Here is a 23,089-nt window from a genome sequence, read left to right as displayed (position 1 = left end):
TACACACTAATGAGGGTCTTCTCCAGCACCACATGGGGTGGTTGTTTTTGCAGGGTTCAGCATTTTGAAATTAGTCTTCACTGCATTTTTGTTTATTAATTATTAATTCAATGCTTTTATTAATTTTTGTTTCCTTTATAATTAGGAACTATATGGAATGGATACACTACACAAGTATTCATGGGTAAAAGTGAGTATATTTTATTTAAAAACTCATTTTAAAAAATTGTAAAGTTAGCAGTGTTTCCTTCAAGGATTTCATTCAATAAGCTATATATTCATTCTCTGCTACAACTCTCTTCCAGAGTTACACATTTACCTCTAACATACTTCCAAGTGCAACTCGCTGCACACTTTCTTTCTCAAATCAAAACAAACAAAACCATTAAAAAAATACACACTTATTCTGATTTTAATGTATTGTCTAATTCATCTCTAATTCTTCATTTTTTTCCACTGTAACAGTGGTCTTTTCTTGCTATTAACTGTAGTCTCCTTCTTAGAATCTAAACTATTTTGGGACCTTTTTTTTCTCTCTCTCTCTCTCTCCCTCCTATATATATAAATATATATATTTGTGTCTCTCCCTCTCTTAAGAATAAACATGAAATAACTAATCTATCAGATCTATTTTATATAATAAAAATTATAATGCTATAATGAACTCTGTAATGGATATGAAGATATGGGCCAGCGGCTCATAATCCTCTTCCTCATCTATTTATATAATAATCTCATGTTTAAGAAATTTGCTTCACAATTACATAGTTCTGGGTTTCTTTCCACTACATGAAGCTGCATGAAGAGTGTCTTCTACCAAAGCCTGATCAATAGATATCTAGCTAAGAAGTTCATGCAGTCATAGTTTCTCTTTCTCAGGGACTTAATCAGAAGACAGAATACAGTGATCCATGCTCTTTCTGTAAGGCATTTGAGACAGCTGGAGATAGAGAGAGCATAGAAGCATGACTCATGGGTTATTTCTAGACAGGAGATCTGGTCCAAATGCTTGAAGCATGGTGAACTCTGCTAAAAGCACCCGAAAGCCAATGATGGCATCAAACTTTAGTCGATTATGTCTACAGTTCCAAGAACAAGTTCAGTCTAGTTTCTGTTTACCCAATTTTACTCACAAGGCTTGAATTGACCCAAACTATGATAGAAGACACTTCTCTAAGGTGCTATGAAGCAGGAAGAAACCCAGACCTATGTGATTGTGAAGTGGACTTCTTAACTACACAGCTTTTGGTCAGGTAGATGAGAAATAGGACCATCAACTGTTGGATATATTTCCATTAAGAATTCCTATTTATTTACTTCAGCAAAAATAGTGACCATTTCTTTTTTTTAAATTACATGTGATGGATTGGCTTTCTGTTGTAATATAATCCTACAATATTCAAACGTATACGGTCTCTATAATATTTGCTTTCCTTCTGCCTTGTTGAAAACACCCATCGAAAGTTTATTCGACATGTGTTGTTAATTTTATTTCTTAATTCGAAATATTTATTTTTCCTTCCTCTAATAAGCTTGGTGACTTATGAAAAAACCATCATCATATTTATTTATCAATGCTATTGTTCATACAACACATTGTATTCTTAGCTCACATATAAACAAGAAAGTACAAGGCCAATATTATCATTTTGTTTCATAGATTTCTGCAAGCTGCTGGGCTGGTTCTTGCCTACAGTCATTGTAGTGTCAAGTAGATGAGAGACAAGTTACCTCCGGTGTTGTTTGCCAGTCTATCAAAAGTAACTTTTCTCATGAACAGAAATAAATCCAGCACTGCAAACTAACAAACCACTAATTTACTGTCTTACCTGTATGTCTACTTAAAGCTATGTTGACTGAACCATTGAGAGCTATGTATCTCATTTATGAAGTGCTGATAACAGATTATTATCCACACCCTGCTACTTTGCTGTTTCTTTCCTGGTTCTGTATTAAAACTGAAACACTTTTTCTTGTACATGCCATTCTATTTCATTCATACAATAGCCTATCTCATATGACTGCCATTATTTAGATGGTAAGGAGTGACAGTTAAACAGCTCCTTACTATCTCTATAACTGAAGGTTACTCACTAATGACCACTCTAACAACAATATCAGCAACAGTAACACTTAATCACACTAAATCTCTGATACATTTTCTTACTATTATTTCTTACTTCAATGATTTATACAAATCATTTATATCTTGCTCCATTCATATTTTTCACTTTATATCTGCTGCTTTTTAAAATATTCTCTGATTTTATATTCTATTTTTTTTTTCCAGTTGATCAATACCATGTTCTCATCAATGAGCAAGACATTCAACTGGTCCAACGACCTACCTCTCTTCTTAAATGTTCTCAACGGAACTATAGTGCTACATTGTGAAGACACAGCTGTCCTTAGAAACTGTTTGGCTATTCTTATAAACACATCAAAACATTTTAAGCATATTTTTTCTACAAGTGGGTATGTGATCTCATTTCTGTTTTCCTTTCTTCCACTTTTATTTATTTTTGTTTGAACCAATCTATTGTTCAGCTGTGAATCTGGTCTTTAGGTTACTGGATCCATGGGACATACTCAGACCTTCACTCAACTACTTACGCGCTATAGGTCATCGTTAGCAAGGCTGGAGAGGACTAAACAAAAACAACTGTTTTAGTATTTTTTATCTCACTCTATTGATAAGTCATTGAAAGAATGAGAAACAGAGTTACATCCCTTGCATCTAAATAGTTTGCCGCAAGCAACGTATGTTTTTTCAGAAAAAGGAAGATTAAAAACAATGTCAAGTGTTCAGGATGGTGGGAAATCTCACATCCAGACAAACATACATGTGTGTTTAATACATGTTAAATTGACAAGAAATTAAGAAACTTTAGAATCCTTATAAAAATAATTAGAAAATTTAAAAGTAAGAGGAAAATCATCATCATCATCATCGTTTAACGTCTGTTTTCCATGCTGGCATGGTTTGGACGGTTTGACGGTGAGTCAGAGGCTGCACCAGGCTCAATCTGATCTGGCAAAGTTTCTACAGCTGGATGCCCTTCCTAATGCCAACCACTCCGAGAGTGTAGTGGGTGCTTTTACGTGACACCAGCAGGAGGGCCAGTCAGGCGGTTCTGGCAACGACCACGCTCAAAAAGTGTTTTTTATGTGCTACCTGCACGGCAGCCAGTCCAGTGATACTAGCAACGACCATACTCGAATGTTGTTTTTCACGTGCCACCAGCACGGGAACCAATCCGTGCCCCTGGCAACAATCATGCTCGGATGTGCTTTTAACATTCCACTGGTACGAGTGCCAATCAGGCGGTACTGTCATTGACCATGTCAGCTATTTTGATTTGTTTTCACTTGCCTCAATAGGTCTTTGCAAGCAAAGTTCATTGTCCAATGAATGAGGGGTATTCATAAGTGGGCCGGTTACACCCCCATGTTCGGATATGCTTTTAACATTCTACTGGCATAAGTGCCAATCAGGCAGTACTGTCATCGGCCATGTCAGCGATTTTGATTTTGATTTCACTTGCCTCTGTAGGTCTTCACAAGCAAAGTTTATTGTCAAAAAAAACAACCAGATTTCCCCTGCCACCTACAAGAATTAGTTAGTACAGACTGCCAACTGATGCAGTGGAACTGTATCAGTAACTAAATCTTGGATACATAACAACATGTTTTGACACTTTATTGTTTATAATGTAATCACTAAATAAAATGAAACAAAATTAATAGGTGTGTCGAATATGACTATCATATCATGACTCAAATGAGGGGGCATGGCCTAGTGGTTCAGGTATTATACTCACAGTCACATGATTTAGTTTCAGTTCCTGGACCAAGTGATGCATTGTGTTCTTGAACAAAACATTTCATGTTGCTCTGTGACTACTTCAACACCATGCACTAGTACAGGTAATATCAGTTTGATAGACTGAGTGACCTAATGTATAGCACAAACATTTAATCACTAAAGCAAATCATCTGTGCAGGTTGTTCAGTAAGAAATTACAGAATCCTCAACTGTCATCTACAACAGGAAAGTTCATTATCACAACTCTACAATTGTGTAATCATTTCAGTCTCTGCATAAAATATCCCTGGCCAAACAAGTACAATTTTGAAATGAAACTAAACATATTATTACAAGTTTACTACTGCAAGTTTTAAAACATTATGTGTATATATATGTATATATATATATATTCCAGCTTCTTGCATATAATGCCAACTATTCTTCGAGTGTACAGCAACAACCAACCAAACACCGTCCTGTGTAAAGCTATAGAGTTCACTTGCCGCCAATTTTACATCCTTCACAGAAAACCTTTTATACTTCAGGTATAGTAAAACAAACTATTAAGTTTCATATTTAAGTGAATTACTTGCTTTAAGAACAAATGATGTCTTGTTTTATATGCATGCATACATACATACATACATACATACATACATACATACATGTGTGTATTTGCGCACGCGCGTGTGTGAGTTAACAGAACTTGAAAGAATTCCGTTGTATATATATGTATGCATGTGTATGTGTATAAGTTTCTGTCTCCTTGCCTTGACATTGTATGATAATTGTAAGCAAGTGTCACTGTCATGCAAATCATGTCCTTTGTTTCACACTTCCACAGAAACACATAGAAATGTGAAAAATTACCTCACTTAGAAATAGGTGAAGGTTGGCAACAGTAAGGGCATCTAGCCATAGAACATCTGCCTCAACAAATTCCACCTGACCCATGTTAACATGGAAAAATGGATATATATATAGTCATCATTGTAGAGCCACTACTTTTATACTGTGTACATTAATTCAAGCTAACTTGACCAAAAGGGTGAATAGATGACATGGACATTCCAAACTCACTTCTCCTCCAATGATGGTTTTCATTATTTCTCTGGTACATTATCATGCAGTTTGAAATATCTCACATCCCTCATTTTCACCATTGTAGAACATGTGCAAGCCTCTTACTTTTTACCTTTCTCTCTGCTATATACAGCTGATAACTAACTTCTCTTCTATACACTTGATATTGTTCTCTGTAGCCCCCACCCTCCCACTTCTAGTCTTTCCAAGTCTGTTTTTCAGCTTTCATGGCTGCATTTAAGGTACTATTCAACTTCAATTTGACTGTTACCTTGCATCACCTACAACTCTACAGCCATCAGAAAGATACCTTGTTGAAATTCCTGCTTGCCCTCTATGTTATAAGTCTCTAGTTCCTCCCTCATGTCAGGTGTCAACCAGTATTTCTCTAAACCTACAACTTTCAGTTTCTGTATCACCTCTCTTTAAATTGTACTATGTCTTTGAGTGCATATGTAATTTTATAATTTATCAACTTAACTAAAATACAAAAACAGGAAGTAATTATGTAATATGAAATATTTTACCCACTTCAAATATTTAATAAGCTGTTGATATATATTTTCAGATGTTTGGCAGTACTGCACCAATTCTAGATATGGACAGCTGTGTAACAAGAGTGTTTGACTGTAATAAGGTAAAAATTTCTTTCTTTATATTGTGTATGCTATATCTTCGAAAAATCATCTCATCAACTATACAAAATGTCCAGGTTAACATGAAAAAAAACTTTTTTTACTCAAAAAAAATTTTGCTACTTGAAACAATAAACTACCAAATGACAGTGAAATAAGTTGAAATAATCTCTCTCTCTTTTTATTTTTTAAATTCCAGATACAACCTGAGTGCTTATTCAGAATTATCCTTGATATTGGTCATTCTGTTAATGATAATTTGGACATCCTTGATTTAGTCACTGGAGAGAAACCACTAAAGGCACTAGTAAGTTTTGACAAATTATAATTGAATCTCAATATTTGTTTTCATTTTTTTTTTTTTTATTTTGAATAACATACATTACTAGAGCAAGTTCTAGAAAAACTAAATCTGAAATCTATTTTTACCTTACAGTAAGAACAAGTTCTTTTACATTAACAACACTAATGGTGACATAACTATGATGTTATGTAACTATAATGCCACCCAATTTCAATATGAAATTCCATACTTATTTAAGAAATCATTTTTAAATATAATTATTGTGATATTCTTCACAAAATTTGGAAACTTAGCTGTAGGAATTTTTTTAATTAGAACTGCAATTAGTCGATATTTCAATTACATTTGAGCTAGTGTGAGCCATAACACCTATAAGGTTAATGCCATTCTTTATTGATTATCTGATAAAAAGTTCAACTCTTACTATTGAACCTTTTATTTTGAGCACCTGGGAAATATATATACATCTATTCCTCAATACTACTCCTTCCCTCAGTTGAGGGCACTTATCTTGTAAATTATTTGGTATCCACACTGCTGCTGGTGCCTTTTAAAAAGCACCCAGTCCAGTGGTTGGCACTAAGAAGAGTATCCAGCTGTAAAGCTCATGCCAAAGCAGACAATAGAGGTTAGTACAGTCTTCTGATTTGCCAGCTCCTGTTGAAGCAGCCAACCCATGCCAGCATGGAAAACAGATGGTAAATGATGATGATGATGTGTGCCTCAGTCTACCTGAGTAATTTCAGGTTCTTACCCTATTTCATAATTATATTGGTTATTATAAAAGCAGCATTCAGTGGTAAAAAGAAATTCGTCCTTTCTAATTTTGGCACAAGCCCAGCAATTTTGTGGGAAAAGGGAAGCTGACTGCATCAACCCCAGTACTCAAGTGATACTTATTTTATCAACCTTGAAAAGATGAAAAGCAAAGTCAACCTTTGCAGCATTTGAACTTAGAATGTAAAGAGCCAAAAGAAATGTCACTGAGCATTATTTTGTCCTGTATGCTAAAGAAAAAATATTATTTCTCAAAATGTCCAGATTTACAAAAAAACCATCTTGGTCATATAAACCAATACAAAAAAGAAAGTGAAAGTATATTTAACAAACTAAAAGAAGACCACCCTCAAATATATAATGATATTTAACTAATATAAACTATTAAACCAAAACTAAAATGGAAAAATTAATGAAATACAATGATGACATTGTGATTTTGATGATGCTTGTTTTTTGGCTTAAATGTTTCTTTAAATTTATCTTCAAATATTATTTGTTCTGTAGGACTTTTGCTATGAAAATGATTCTGGAAACTTTGATATGGTTGATATTGTAAATATGTGTGTGACTGTCATTGCATATTCTCCTGATTCCTTCCGGAGCTACCAAATGTTGGTAAGTTGAAATCTATAATTTATATAAGAAAAACAATTCCTAGAACTTAGTTTTAACTCTGATCATTAGTTAAGTATCTAATACTAATGTTTCCAAGACAGGGTTCCTCACAATTATAGGATTCTACAAGAGGTTACTAGAAATTCCATGAGAAATAATGATATATAAGCTAATAATATGCAAATGCATTTTTAGTCATTTTTATGTTTAATTCTTTTTTTTTCTTATTTTATTTTATTATTCACACTCAGTATATTCAAAATATTGGCATCTCTAGGTTGTAAAGAGTCCTTAATTGGGAATTGTAAGAGAATTTATTTAACCCTTTTGATATCAACCCACCTGAAATCACCCCTGTTTCTATGAAGTTAATTCCTTATTTTCAAGTGATCTAAATTAAAATTTTACATTAAAATTTCATCTTAATTTATGTTCCACATGCCAATTTAACAATGACAACCAGATAGTTTACTAAATTCTTCATTATTTTCAAAATTATCTGAAACAAAGCCAGTGTATTTCATCAGAAATATGGTAAGAAAAATGTTGAAATTCCTTAAACCTTCTTTATGACATTTAATGAACTTAGCCCTGAAAAACTTTCAACAACAGTTTCATAACTTATTTAATCATCATCATCAGTGGTAGTAGCAGCATTTTAAGGATTAGTTTTCCATGCCTGCACAGACCAGATGAAACTTCATTGAAACCAAATTTTCTGCAGTGAGGTGTACTTCAGATGTCACCCCACCTTTGTTTCTAAGCAAGGGAATAATTTCTTCAATCTATCAAACAACAAACAGCCTAGACATGCTTTCATGATGGATTGCAAATAAATGTTGTTTATACAAATAGTGATAGATTGGTTTATAGTGCTTCAAATCATGTCAAGAATCTCAGACATATTTTTATGGTGGACTACAAACAACACTGTTTATATGAACAGGGAGGCTTTGCCCCTAGTCAACATGCACATACCAAGACAAGGAGTTTATTCACTCAATCATGCATGCACACACACACACACAACAGGCTTCTTCCAATTCCACCTACCAAATTTCACTCACAAAGCATTGTGAAAGAGGAAACCAGCCAACAGCATACCTAAACACATGGGTCCATAGCAATCTTATTAAACACACAGCTACACAAGCATCTCCTATGAAATTTAACTCTGTAAAAGAGAAAGAAAAGGATTAATATAGATAGTTAATAATATTTTCATGTGGTTTCCTGAGGCATAAATGTATTTTAAATATTCCACCAGATTGGGAAATATTCATCTAAAATATTACACAACCTAAACTGGTTTTATGAAAATTATTTGCAAGAAATTTTTTTTTGTTTTTTCTTATAAAATTATAAATAAATTTAATAGATGTTTATGATCAAATTTAAATTGAACATGAGTATTTGTGTGTTGTTCGTGCATGCATGCGTACATGCATGCATGCATGCGAGTGTGTGTTGATGTACATGAGATGTTTATGATCAAATTTAAATTGAACATGAGTATTTGTGTGTTCGTGCATGCATGCATGCATGCATGTGTGTGTGTATTGATGTACATGAGAGATGAGGAAAAGAGAGTTAAACAGAACATTCATTCAATATATCCACCCATACTTACACACTCTTGCACACACACACCACCACCACCCATACACATACAAGTTTATATTCTCATATTTAAATGCATGTATAATGATTTCTCTCAGATTATCCTGGAAGTAGTTGTGCCAAGATTTTTGAAACATCTAAAGGAAGGAACTACGCAGAAAGAAAGCCTGAGTGCAGCTCAAGCAGAGATCCAAGCTATTACCAATATAGCTGTCTCAATAAGAGCCTTGATTAATTCATGTGAAATATTCACAAGGTATGATAACCACTCTTTTCAACTCAATATAATTTTTGTTCTATTCTATTCATTTCATTATTAGATTTTGCTTCTTATTTTCCTTTCTAATTTTTGTTCCTTTTTAAACTTAAATTGCAGTTTTTAAATTTTCAGTTTCAAAAGTTAACCAGTTTCATAGCAGTGTGATTTTATTACACCCAGCTGTGAAATATTTATTCGATAATCTATACAAATAACAAATGTTTGATTCAAACATAGATGAAAATGTTTGTGTTTTGTACAAATCTGTTATATGTAACGGAAGCAGTATTAGATTAAAGTAGTCATCTGTGCATCATACTTAATATAAATACATTGTAAAAGGCAGGTTTATTCCAGCATTTATCCTGAGATAATATTATGCTATGTTTAAAAACAGAAAATATATCAATGATGACAAATTTCCTCTTGGCAATGGTTAGCTGTGAGTATACACTATCGACAATGACCAATGAGGCAGAAATACATCTAGCATTCTCATCTACAGCTAGGATGATTTTGATCTACTACTAAAATATGCTGTGTTTTAAAACACAGCACTTCTATAAGAGATATTATCTCAGGACAAATATCTCAGTAAATTGGCCTTTTGTGATATATTTACATTATGATATACTGATGACTATGTTAACGTTTTTTATTTTGTGTGTTGAGTATTTTTCAACATTTCTTATATAGCACTATTGTCTTTTAAGGAACTCATGCTGACAATAAAAACATACACTAGTTTTAGTTAATTTTATTATTAGTTAACTAAGGCAGCAAGCTAGCAGAATCGTTAGAGCATCAGACAAAATGCCATACAATTTTTCTTATAATTCTTTATGTTCTGGTTTCATATCCTGCTGAGATCAACTGTCTTTCATCTTTTTGGAGTCAATCAAGTACTGGGGTCAGTAGTATTGACTAACCTTCCCCTTAAAATTGCTGGTGTTGTATCTCAATCAGAAACTATATTTAATTAATTTGTCACTCTTTTACTATCCAGCTATGGGATTTTCAGTGATTTTCTTTTTTTTTTTTCCTTTTTTCATTCTCTAATTTCTCTGACAGAAATATGAGTATTCCACAGCGTCACATGGAGGTTGTAAATGCAAGCATGAAACCTATGCAGAATCATACCAACTTCTCCACACAAACATCTGGATATTATTATGATGATAAAGAAGAATCTCATACCAGGTCTGCAAAATGAATTCTCCAGTAAATTAATTTAGAACAGGAAATAATTTATAACCATGCTTAAATGTTGGTTTCTTGGTTCACTACATCCTAATATTCTAGAGGAATGAGAGAAATGGGAAATTGTGATGTTTATGCCTTTTAGAAGACGCATAAATAAAATAAATTAATCTAGCATGGGCTGAATTGTTAGAGCACCAGAAATAACACTTTGAGTATTTGTTCCTATTTTCTGCGCTCTAAGTTCAAATCCTGCCAAGGCCAAGGCTTTTCATCTTTACAGAGTCAATAAAAATATACCAATCTTGAACATTGGATTGGTGGGACTGTAAGAATGTTAAACTCGATGTCTTGCAGTATCTGTCCCAGTATTTTGCCTTCTATGTACAGTCCCATCAATCCAATTTCCTGAATTGGTATATTTTTATCGACCTTACAAAGATGAAAAGCAAAGTGACCTTGGTCAGATTTGAACAGAGACTATGGAGAATAGGAAGAAATACTGCAAGAAGAAATACTGATAGGTGCTTTAGCAATTCATCCAATACTAATTTAGTCTATTTTATCTATTCTATTTAATACATTTGTAAAAGACAAAAGTATCACAATTTCCCATTTCCCTCATTCCTCTGGAATCTTAGTATATAGTGTTCTACTTGGGTGGTAGATCTAAACCCTCACCCAGTTTAACACCATTTCCTGACATCTTGAGCACTTTTAGTGGAGTCCACTTTATTGCAAGCATTCAAACTATATCTCCAGTTTGGAGATACCTTCTTCTCTCTGTCTTCCACCAGTCTCAAAGGCCTTGTAAAGGCCACTGCCTACACTCCTGACATAAAGATGAATAAATTGAGCATAAATTGGATTGCAGTCTAAACCGGCCAAAAGCTTACAGCTTCTAAGGATTTTCTACATTTTTTTAATATATTGATTTTATATAATTTTACTATCTGTAGAAGGTGCTTAGTGGATAGAAAATTGGGTCAGTAATCTCATTTTGATTGCTAATTGGAATTGCTTGGAAAATGCATGAATATGAGTATCCTACAATGTTAGTTCTACTATAAACTGAAGGCTGTATGCCTGTTTAAACCATGTACATTGATTATCTTTTCTTGTTTCTTTTTTTGTTTGAAATTTAATCAAGAAAGAGATACAGTTATATCTGTTTATAAGCTATAGATCACTGGTTCAAACTGGAAAGGGGAAGTCTGATTTGAGTTATGTTATTTTTCAATCTGTTTGATGGGAGATTTGAAATTTAAAGTTAAAATGGAAATATTTTCATTAGCTGAAATCAGTGATTTAGTGGTTGTAAAGTCAATGAACAATTAAAGACGTTTATAGATCCACGTTAATAAAAATTTCTGCTTTTTCATTAAATTTTGATTTAAGTTCAAATTTCAATTTTGAATTTTTTCTTTTCAATATTTTTATTTATTTATTTATTTTTACTTCAATTTCAGTTTTATCAATTTGAAATTTCAAAACAAAATTACTAGAAAAAGAACACAAATAAAAACTAGTATCAAATTTTATCAATTTAACTGCTTCCATATATCATCATCATCGTCGCCATCGTCATCATCATGTTGGGTATCATGGAACACATTATTACTTGCCATAATCTATATTTATTGTAAAATATTCCCATTCTGTTGAGCAATGATGAATCTTACAAATAACATCCAGTTATAAAAATAACTTCAAAATATGAAAATACTTTAAATTATATTTACGTTATGTAAAAGATCAAAATAATTATTCTGTTCTTAAATTAGTATTGTGGTGTACAAAATCTTAATATTTAATGATGTGACAAGCACCACAGAACAACAGGTGAGCTTCCAGTGAGTCACATCTGCAAACCTGTTGCTGGTTTTTCACCAGAGCAATTCCCTTCACTTAATCTGCTAATTCTGGTAAGAAAGACATGAAACCATCACACAGTATCAGTTCCCTTCCTTGTACTTTATTATGAAATCATTAATATTACTTTTATGTTTTTATTTATATTTTATGTCTTCAGCCGTGTTGGAGATGATGGCAGAAAGAAAGGATATGTGCCTGATGATGATGTTGATGCCAAGCAGGAATTTCGTAAACCCCGAGATACCTTGCTATTCATTTCCTCTGAGTTTTTCTCCAACTGTCACTTCCGTCTACGTGAATTGCGAAAAAAGAAGGCTGACCCCTCACTCCGTCCTGCTGATAAACCACCTGAGCTATTTGACTCTAAAACACATAATGTAAGTGAAGAACTAGGCAGAAGATCTATTTAGAATTGCTTTACCTTGTAAATATTACAAGTTGTCATCAGGAAAATTGAACTATATCTTTTGTCTTATACCTGTGTCAGTCATTGGATTGTTGCTATCTTGGGGCACTGTATTGAAGGATTTTCACAAACAGATCAATCCAAGTACTTACTTTGTAAGTCTGATACTTATTCTATTGATTTCTTTTGCTGGACTGCTACGTTTCAGTGATATAAACAAGCTAACACCTATTTCTGAAACAGTTGGGTGACATGCACACTTTTACATATATGGCATTAGGAAGGGCATCCAAATGTAGAAACCATGCCAAAGCTGACAGTTGAGGTTGGTACAGTCCTCAGGCCTGCCAGCTCCTGTCAAACCATGCAACCCATGCTGGCATGGAAATCAGATGTTAAATGAAGAGGATGATGATACATACATATATATACATATACTCATATGGTGGGCTTCCACACGGTTCCCATCTCTCAAATCCTCTCTCATGACATTGTTAGTCCAGGGGTATAGTAAAAGACACTTGCTCAAGGTACCATGCAGTGGGGCTGAACCTAAAACCAGGTGATTGCAAAGTAAGCTACTTAACCACACAGTCCCAAACGTATTTCTTAAAAATTTTATCTCAATAATTTTTATTTAAAAATGTCATTTTATTTATTTATATATTTATTTTAATTTTCCAGCGCCTTGCTGAAATTGCTCATACATTATTGAAGCTAGCTCCATATGACCCCTACAGCATATCTTGCCCGGGATTACAAAGGTATGTTGAATGGTTTAGGTTTTTGTAATATTTTCTATCTGGATCCAACTTAGCATATATTTGACATTATAACTGATATATATAATATGTACTTATTTAACTATTACACTGTGTAACACGATTTTGTCCTTGGGTAGCTTCTGTTATTTCCTTCAAACTTTGCTTTTGTTACATTTATTCAAACCCTAAAGCATCCCTCTCAGCACATGGCTACGATGCTCCCCCACTACTTCTGCAAATGATCAGAGATGCACATATTGTCATGCTCAAGTGGTTACGGTCAAGCAGGTAACAAGCAAATCTATGGTATTGCTATAATATTTCTGCTTCAGCAACTCAGCCCTGAATCTCTCTGAAATGTAATGGAAAATAGGTCAATTTCAAAACATTTATGTCCAGATAGAAAGCAAATAGGAAATAATACCAAAACCCCCCAAAAATCACAATTTGGTTACATAGTGTTATATATATATATATATATATATATATATTTAACTTTCATTACGCTTAGTCAACCTAGTCATCATAAAAATAAATACCAATTCTAGTAGAGAGATGAATTGGTTAAGTACAGAGTGATGTTACAGAATGGTGGCACAACAATCCACTGATTTCCTTTCAGTTTTTTTTTCTAATCATATTTGCTTGTTCTGCTGCAGGAATAAGTGAACAAAAAAAGTTTGGTGTCTTACCCATAATACAATGAAATGCTTGTCACTAGATGTGAATACCCAAAATATCCTTTTCCTTTATTGTTATCTCTTTATTATGAGGATATCACAATATCATGAAATCATGGTATTGACCAGACTATCAGATGTTGTTATACATTGTTGGTCACAATGTGCTTCACATTGTTTTGGCTTTTGAATGATTCTACCCTACTGGCTAGGCAAGCAGGCCAATTCCCCTTGATCAGAAGTCCATTCCATCACAGGGTGACCCTTTTACAGCTAAGTGAACTTGAACAACATGAAATGAAATGTTTTAATCAAGAACACAATATGTTATCTGGCTCAGGAATCGAACCCATGATCTAGCAATCCTGAGTGCAATGCCCTAGCCAATAGGCCATGCACTTTCACATCATAAAGATATGGGTAACTAATAATAGTGAGGAAGTTAAAGTTATTACAAATGAAAATATTTTGTAACCATTGCAGTAACTCCCAATAAAGAATTGATGCTAAAATAATGTTGCAAACCCTCTTCCCTGTTCAAGCTGGTGATGACAGGTGAACCCACAGGTTGGTATAATGGCTCTGTTTAGAAGTTGAAATGAAGTTAAAATTCAGCTCAGCATTTGCTTAGCACCACATCAAGTAAAAATAATTAAAATATTTTATTGTTTTTTCTTTCTATCTATATTTTTTTGTTATCACTAGATTGTGACCCATCTATGAAACAACACTGGCTGGCACTTGGTTGCCTTTAACTGATTTCCTTCTGTTATAACCACTCAGTTTAGAGACAGATTGAACTCTGAGGATGAGTCTCCTCAGTCTATGTGCAATAAACCTTTTTTGTTAGACATAACAATAAATTACTAACAAAAATACACACATACAGGTATAAAAAAAAACAGCATGTAAGTATTGGGTTGAAAAACTTTTCTGGATAGAAAAAAAAATCAAAGGCTTCAACTTTTTTATATCCAAACAGATTTTACAACTCAATATTTACATGCTATTTGTAGCTTTATGTGCATCAAGATCTGTTGTTCCAAAAAAGAATTATTTCATGTTCTCTCAAAAGTTTGTAAATTCTTTTTGACATTGAAACGATATACAAGTATTTGTTTTCCTCTGCAAATGTGACAAATGATTGTTGTCTTGTATTTTTTATTCATTAGTTACATGGTCCATGTCCTGCCAATAACTGACTGGTCCCAAGAACAAATTCGGCCTGCTTTAATTCTCATACTCCGCAGACTGGACAGACTTTTCAGTAAAGTTTCAAAAAAGTTGTTGGTTAGGGTAAGTATTTTCTCATACTTTTCTCTATCAGCTTTCTGATTTTCAATGCTTCCAAGGTTTATTATGCTTATCTTTTCTTATTAACCTAACACTATTTTGGTTAAGTTGTTTTTTGTTGTTTTCTTATCACCCTCAATATATCAGAAGATGTCACATTGCATTGGAATTTAACCTCATGTTCAAGGTGTTAAGTGAATGAGAGGCATTTCTTCTGATTATATGACCATTTCATTGCAGATTTTGATCCTAAGATAATTTGAATCCAGCTCTATAAGTTTCAGTAAACATTTAGCATTTAATTACATAGAATTCTTGTTAACAAATTGTAGTTTTTCACATGTTTAACACTTTAACCATATCATATAGTACACGGGTAACTGACCCAACCTGCACCATGTACCACTATTGGTACACAGTATAAATTTTAAAAAATTTTTTAAACTGATATTCTAATGAACTCAGTTGTCATTATACATGATTTTTGCAAATTTATAATATATATTCCTGTTTCATTATCAAAACGTATCTATAATAATGAAGTAAAATAAGTAATAAGAAAAAGCAACTGAACAAGATGCTGGTGATGCTTAATGGCTAAACTCAGAGATGTGTTTAAAGTGTTAAAAGTTTAATGGTTTCCTAGCAGTTAACATTCAGACATTATCTAGAAAGCATTGCATAAATACAAAAAAAGAGGAACATACTGACCAGAAATTTAGTTTGGATATTCTAGGAAATATCTCAAATTATTGTAAGAACATCTATAATGGCCTTATACTACAGTGTAACTGAATGCTGTTCCACAGTATGGACATATAATGCCTATATGAATACTGACAACCAGTAAAATCAAATTATGTCAATTGTATCTAGTGCCATTTAATTATATCTTTGATGTTGTCGCAATAATAAGTGCAACTGTTCCACTTCTTGTTCACTGAGAGAAGACCATTCAAAAACAGCACCATCATATGAGAAACACAAATACTGTCAGACTTTTTAAACAAATAACTGATACAGCATCCATTATCTCATGGCTATAATCAAGAACACATTTCTATATATCAGTAAAAGTGAACTTCAGTGCTAATGAAGCCTTGTGTGGTGAGTGTAGAGAGCATCCTCCCAGCTACAAGTTCAGAACCAGTAAGACCTTGTTGGGGACCCTACTGAACCACTGCCCAGTTTCTATCATCCAAACAGAAAGTATATAGAAATCAGCTGAGGTTAGTTTATGGCAGACCACAATTAATCTACATCAACAGAGATATTATGATTCTCTATATATATCAAGGATGTCAAATATACCCACTATACACCAACCACCTTGTGCTGTACACAGGGGCATAGCTAGGGTGGGGCAAGCAGGGCACATGTCCTGGGCACCACTTTGAGAGGGGTGCAATTTTGGCCAAGATCATTTTCTAATTAAGCCATTAAAAAAAGTTTAAACCTTTTCAGGCATGGTTTGTTTTACTTATCACCATCCATGCCACTGGACTCCTTTTTTATGCAAGTTTCCACTTTTCGATTGGGGGTGGGAGCATAATTTTGATGCTTGTTCTGGGTACCATTTACCGTAGCTACACTCATGGTTGTACTGTCTAGTTACTTTGATCTGATGGGAACAATCTATAAAACTAATGACGAATACATCAACTGGGTTTCACATGTAAATTTGGAGATGTGAAAGACATCATTGAAGCAACTAATCTACAGTAACCTATTCAACTAAAAGTTTATGTTGATGTTGAATACCTCCAGTTAGCTCTGTTTGTGTATTCTTGTGACATGAGGTTAACCATTTAAACTACTATTGGAATGGCATTCTATAAATGACCACCTCACCTTTGTTCTTAGACATCATGTTCTAAATTTTTGGACTTAATGTTGGTTACAATTTTGAGCAGAGAAAAAGCCAATATGATATCTACATGGTTAGATATAGTAGCTAACCTGTTAGATATAGTAGCCAAATCTGCCTCAAATCAGACCAAAACATCATCATTGTCGTCATCATTGTTTAATGTCTGTTGGATGGTTCAATAGGAGCTGGCCAGACTCCAAACTGTCTGTTGTGGCATGGTTTCTACAGCTGGATGCACTTCCTAATACCAATCACTTTACAGAGTGTCCTGAGTGCTTTTTACATGGCACTGGCACTTGTAAAGGACAAGCCTGTATGTATGGATCCTAAAAAAGAAATGATACACTAGATAACATAGTAATAGATAGACTAGAGGAAATGGTTGGAATGCCTTTGATCAAAGATCTACTCAATCAAACCTGATCTGGAGTTAAGCAAAATTTAATGTGTATATAAATCTGATTGAGTTAAAACAGAAAATAGAAAAGGGTTAGGAAGAAATGTTATAAAAAGTCTTTGGAATATTTCATTACATAAATAACAACACTCAAAATGTTTAAATGATAGTTGATTGTAAAATCTGTACTTTATTAATAATATGAGAGAAATAAACATTGGAGATGCTTCACTCCATGCAGAAACTGCAGGAGATACTCAGATATTGCAAGCTCTTCTGATGCAGTACATTGTTGGAAACTTTTCTGTAACATCAGCAGGAACCTCAGAGTCACAAGCATTTTGTTCCTTAGCCTGTACACTTCACCTGAATGAAACAGTGAGGAGTGAATTAGTCTTCACCTGCCAAAGGGTTCCAACTGTGGTCTTTTGTCAACCGAAATCACCTCAAACTAGTTTCAGCTGCCATGCTTATCTCCTTGGTGGCTTTCATCAGTTGTCTGGATTTCAGACAGCCACTGCAGGAAATTTGTTGTATATATTATTTTACTTTTATTTCTATTTTCTTATTTTTAGATACTTTAATTAATGTTAGAGATATTCTTAATGAGTTCTTGGTATTTTTTTTTCAGTCTTTGTGAATTCTAATTAAGCATTTAAACAGTGTTCATTATGAAGTTTTTACTCCTTATATAAACAGAATTAACACTGGATCATCATATGGCACTATTTACCTTCTAGTTTCATACAGAATTTTAATGATAAGGGGTGTAAACATTTAAACATTTAAAACACTCATCTTGTCAAACTGCCTCACAAAAATAAAGCTTTCTCTTCAGGACCAGAAAATATTTTAGAATACTACTCACATTTCTGGAATGAAGAATCTCCTGTAACTACAAACACACAAACATTTTAATATTGCATCCAACAGTAAAAGCCATCTCATTGATTAACAAACATTCATTCACCATTTTTATTTAGGTTCTTCGCACCAGCAACTAATATTATTTCAAATGGGCTTGCATATTATTTCAGAAAAATCAAAGCTGAAAGTTGCTTATTATTATTATTATCATCATCATCATCATCATCATCATCATCATCATCATTATTATTATTATTATATTATTATTATTATTATTATACCCCACACAATTTATATTTCTACTTTTTTTTTTGCAATATGAATGAATGAGGGTTTTTTTTCTCTTTCATATGCACATTTCATTTGTTTTGCTCGCTTTTTACATAAATGTACATCATGAAAGAAATAATCTTTTTTTAAACATTTATTTTAAGTTAGCTTCAATGTTTTATAATAATTATTTCAGATTTACAGCGCTATAATCTCTAGGGTTTTTTTATTTAAATATTTTTTTCAATTTTATTTTTGAAAAATAAATTATTTTCTATGCTGTATTTGAAGCTTTATATTCTTGATTAGCATTACACCATTTTTATTGCACTGTGCTTCAGCAAGGATGTCATGAGGTAAGGGTCATTCTTGTTCCATATATATATACATATATATATACATATATATCTAACATTTAGCTCTGCTCTTCACAGTCACAGCACATTTGCCTTTAGGTCGGTATTAACTGCATCTGCTCAAACTGCCACTACTGCTGCTGTTGCTGCTACTGCTGCTCTCAATGTTTGCTGCCAAGTTTCAAGTTTTTGTAAACCATCATCATCATCATCATAATCATCATCTCCACCATTGTCATCACTACCACTGTTATTGTTAATCATTTTAATTCACTCCATCTCATACATTGTCCAAAGTGGTTGTTATTGTTGTTGTTATTATTATTATTATTATTATTATTATTATTATTATTATTATTATTATCATTATTATTATTACTACTACTACTACTACTATTATTATTATTATTATTATTATTATTATTATTATTATTATTATGCTTATTCAGAAATAGATCTGAAGCTACTGTTTGTTTTGTTTTGTTGAATTGATTTTTTGACTTTTGCTACAGCTTGCTGTTAATAGAGCAATATAGAATTCCTCTGCTCCTGGAAGCTTCTATTATTTCCAATAAACAATGTGTCTTCTGTTGCCATTTTTATTGTTCAACTTCAAAAACAACCATAAATATCTATTCTAGTAACCCATAAAATATTTATTTATATGACGAAATGTGTAATTTGTATTCAACACTCTAAATTTTAATATTTGGTCCATTAATAAATTTTCTCTTTTGTTTTCCTATCATACTAAAAAAGTCATTTGAACTCCAATTATTTTTATAATGAGATATCAATTATAAAGAAATTTTTAAAGTTACATTTTATGATTCAAAAGACAAATTCAGAAGGAATTTTTCCCAAGTTTCTATTAACTCGTTAACATTTGAATAGGTCATATCCAACCCAAATATTCAGCTTGTTTCATATTCAGACTGGTCAGATGATGCTTTTCACACCTATCCTACAATGTCGTTCTAAAAATAAACAATCATTTCATCAGAATTTCAGAGCTGCAAAATAATGCATGATTAATTCAAAACTAACTCAATTATTCAATTGTGCTCTTGCTCAATGGAGCTGAGGTCATTCCAGGTTAGTGATCCCAGAGGTGTCATCATGTGTAGAGCCAACCAAGTCTGCCAGCAACCCCTATTGCTGGCAGACCCATGCCAGCCCTTCTACATCCTCCAAAATGACATCAGGCCTCTTGACATCTTCCTTACTCACGGCCAGCTATCTAGTTCAGGGCCTGCCATAGAGCCTCTTCCAGCCTGCAGCTTCTGTGTCAAGCAAGTGTAAGGCCTTGATCTGGCCGGAAGTGGAAGACTTGTCTGTTCCAGTGAATGTAGTGCATGGCTATGAGGTGGAAGGCTGTGAGCTGATGTGCGCATGCACATAGCTCTTCGTTGGAAATGTGATGGCACCATCTGATGTTCTCAATGGTTCTCAGAGCTATGCTATCAAAACCATCAATCTCCTTTGCCAGGGTCTGCATGAGGTGCTATGTTTCTGTTCTATAGAGGAGAACAGAGAGGACCAATGCTTTCTAAATGCAAAACAAAGTGAATAAATAAGCATTATATTTGACAGTAATCCAAATGCTAAATGGTTTCTTCTTCCTCTGATTAAAATACTAAAAGAAAATAAAACAATTAATATAGATTTGTCCAGCCAGAATCTATTCATTGAATTATCCAGCAAGAGTATTATCTAAAGCTTAAGCAGTAATATTTCTTCCACTTCCTTTAATGCCTCGCCTTGTTCATCTTCTATCACCCTAATCTGCCCTTTTGGTTACATTGACTTCAACAAATGAAGACAACATAGAGTAGTGTAGACTCTTTCATCTTGCTAGGTACAAGGTTACCTCACTGGTGCTGGTACCACAATAAAATGTAGCCAGTACACTCTGCAAATGGGTTGGTGATCAAGTGGAAACAATGTACAGTCAAAATGACTTTAGTCGTGTCAAAAATGTAACATCATCTCTAGTGCTGGTGCATGTTAAAATTATATCTGTAAAGCATTTGGTGTTAGAAAAGGGATCAAACCATAGATATAAAACTGAAAGTGAAATGTATTAACAAGACATAGTCCCTCAAGAAATGACTCAGATTGACTTTCCATTGGTTAAAATTAAAAATGATTTCAATTGGCTAATTAGTATTTTACCGATAAATATACTAGCTTTGTTTATTTTTAAAGAAAAACAATGGAACATTCATATTACTACAAAACTGTGTCTTTATTGCAACCCCTTTTTTTTGGTAATACTTTTGCTATAAACAGCAAATAAGTGGGTGTTTTGAGGTTTCTTTTTTCTTTCTTTCCTGAACCATAAGATTAGCTATGGGTTTATTATTTCAAATTTGTAAATTTGCTGTTGTATATTTTTCATTTATTCAACTACTGTTTCTTTCTCAACATTTTATTATCCACACTCTTCTCTGAAGTTGTCAGAAAGCAACCACTAATCTGTAACTTCACTGTACCCTTAATCAGTTTATCACTCAACTTGAACTGGGATATCTATAATGATTACAATTTGACTATCAGTAATTCATTTGCAACTAATCTGTATTCACTGACCTTGATGTTACCTTTAAAATTCACTTCTTTCATTCAACAGAATGGTTTGGATATAGAAAAATCTAAGAAAGTTCAATGCTACATATTTTAAAATATAAATAAGAGAAACTAATTAAATCTATCATTTTAAAATGTTTTTACTGTTGTAATAATTATTTAGGAATATTGTAAAATCCCTTAGAAGGTTAAACTTTTCAAACATCTCTCACTATTCTTAAGGCAGTTGTGAGGGTAGAGTTCTCAAACACTTCCTCCATCTGGTCCTCTAAAAAGCAATTGTATAGAGGTCTCCTACCAGTTGGCTTAACTTGAAGACTCTGTCTTGCATTTCTTTCTTGTGATATTTTAATGATGTCTGTTGTGCTGGAGCTATAACTTCTCAATGTATTGAAGTAATGACTCAATCTGGAAAGATTCCCTGATCTCTGAGTTATGCACCCTGTTGAGTAACATTACTTCAGAGATCCTTTGAAAAAACTTCATTTCAGCCACTTTTATTCATAATCATATTCTTTCAGTCCTTACCCAACATTCCAGACCAGTAATTTCGAGGGGCCAAGTCAATTACATTGATTCTACTACTTGACTGGTACTTTATTTTATCAACCCCAAAAGGATGAAAGTTGATGCCAGTAGAATTTGGACTCAGAATGTAACCCATCAAAAGTGCCATTATGTCTGATGTGTTAATGATTCTGCTACCTCTAATGCTTCTAAAATATTGTTAATATCTCATAAAGTTTTGCCCTATTCATTAAGAATAAAGTGGGGTTTTTTTCTTCCACTTATAATTTTAGATTAGTCAAATACTTCATATTGCTTTGATATAAATGATTTCAGAAAATAATTTCTACTTTTACTTAGTTACAAATGACAACTTTCTTGAGTTCTGCTGTAACATATACTCAAAATTTATATATCTGGCTATTTATCTAAAGTCAGAAGATTAAAAGAATCTCTCTCTCTCTCTCTCTCTCTCTATATATATATATATATATATATATATATACACACACACTTTTATCTCCTACCATTATCAGAAAATATCATCATGATGCACTGAAGCTTGGAAATCAGATTCAGGCAGACCTACCAATTGTAGTGATTAACCTTATATACAGTTTTAATTCATGAGAGAATTTGTGCATGCCAACACAATTCAGCTTGTGATTTTGGAAATAGTTTTAATCAATCAGTTTGATAATAGAATTGTTGTCAATTTGTTCAGTAATAAGTGAAGTTAGAAATCTGTAAATTTTATAAGGGAAAACAAACAAATAAGTTTTTTAAAAATCATAAGCAGTGTTTTGGTGTTTTTGTTCTTTTTTAGACTGTTTCTCAACAGACATCTAATGATGCATGTACAGTCCACTTATAAAAAATATTTCCATTCAATGAAGCTATTCATCTCAGCT

General features: G+C 33.1%; 1 protein-coding gene across 2 annotated transcripts in view; it reads left to right on the top strand.

Moving 5' to 3' along the window:
- LOC115225425 (protein unc-80 homolog) overlaps positions 1–23,089 on the top strand; it is a 318,484-nt gene that overhangs the window by 229,673 nt on the left and 65,722 nt on the right. For both annotated transcript variants that reach the window (XM_036498583.1, XM_036498580.1), the window contains 12 exons: positions 146–190; positions 2,291–2,475; positions 4,224–4,353; positions 5,460–5,528; positions 5,726–5,833; positions 7,115–7,225; positions 8,944–9,101; positions 10,176–10,304; positions 12,337–12,556; positions 13,270–13,349; positions 15,202–15,325; positions 19,068–19,082. In XM_036498583.1, coding sequence (XP_036354476.1) covers positions 146–190; positions 2,291–2,475; positions 4,224–4,353; positions 5,460–5,528; positions 5,726–5,833; positions 7,115–7,225; positions 8,944–9,101; positions 10,176–10,304; positions 12,337–12,556; positions 13,270–13,349; positions 15,202–15,325; positions 19,068–19,082 — 1,374 coding nt within the window. The remainder of the gene's footprint in view (positions 1–145; positions 191–2,290; positions 2,476–4,223; positions 4,354–5,459; positions 5,529–5,725; positions 5,834–7,114; positions 7,226–8,943; positions 9,102–10,175; positions 10,305–12,336; positions 12,557–13,269; positions 13,350–15,201; positions 15,326–19,067; positions 19,083–23,089) is intronic.

This window comes from Octopus sinensis, linkage group LG2, assembly GCF_006345805.1.
Source record: "Octopus sinensis linkage group LG2, ASM634580v1, whole genome shotgun sequence".
NCBI classification, from domain to species: Eukaryota; Metazoa; Mollusca; class Cephalopoda; order Octopoda; family Octopodidae; genus Octopus; species Octopus sinensis.
Note: the sequence above shows the minus strand (reverse complement) of the source record. Positions and strands in the feature narration are given on the sequence as shown.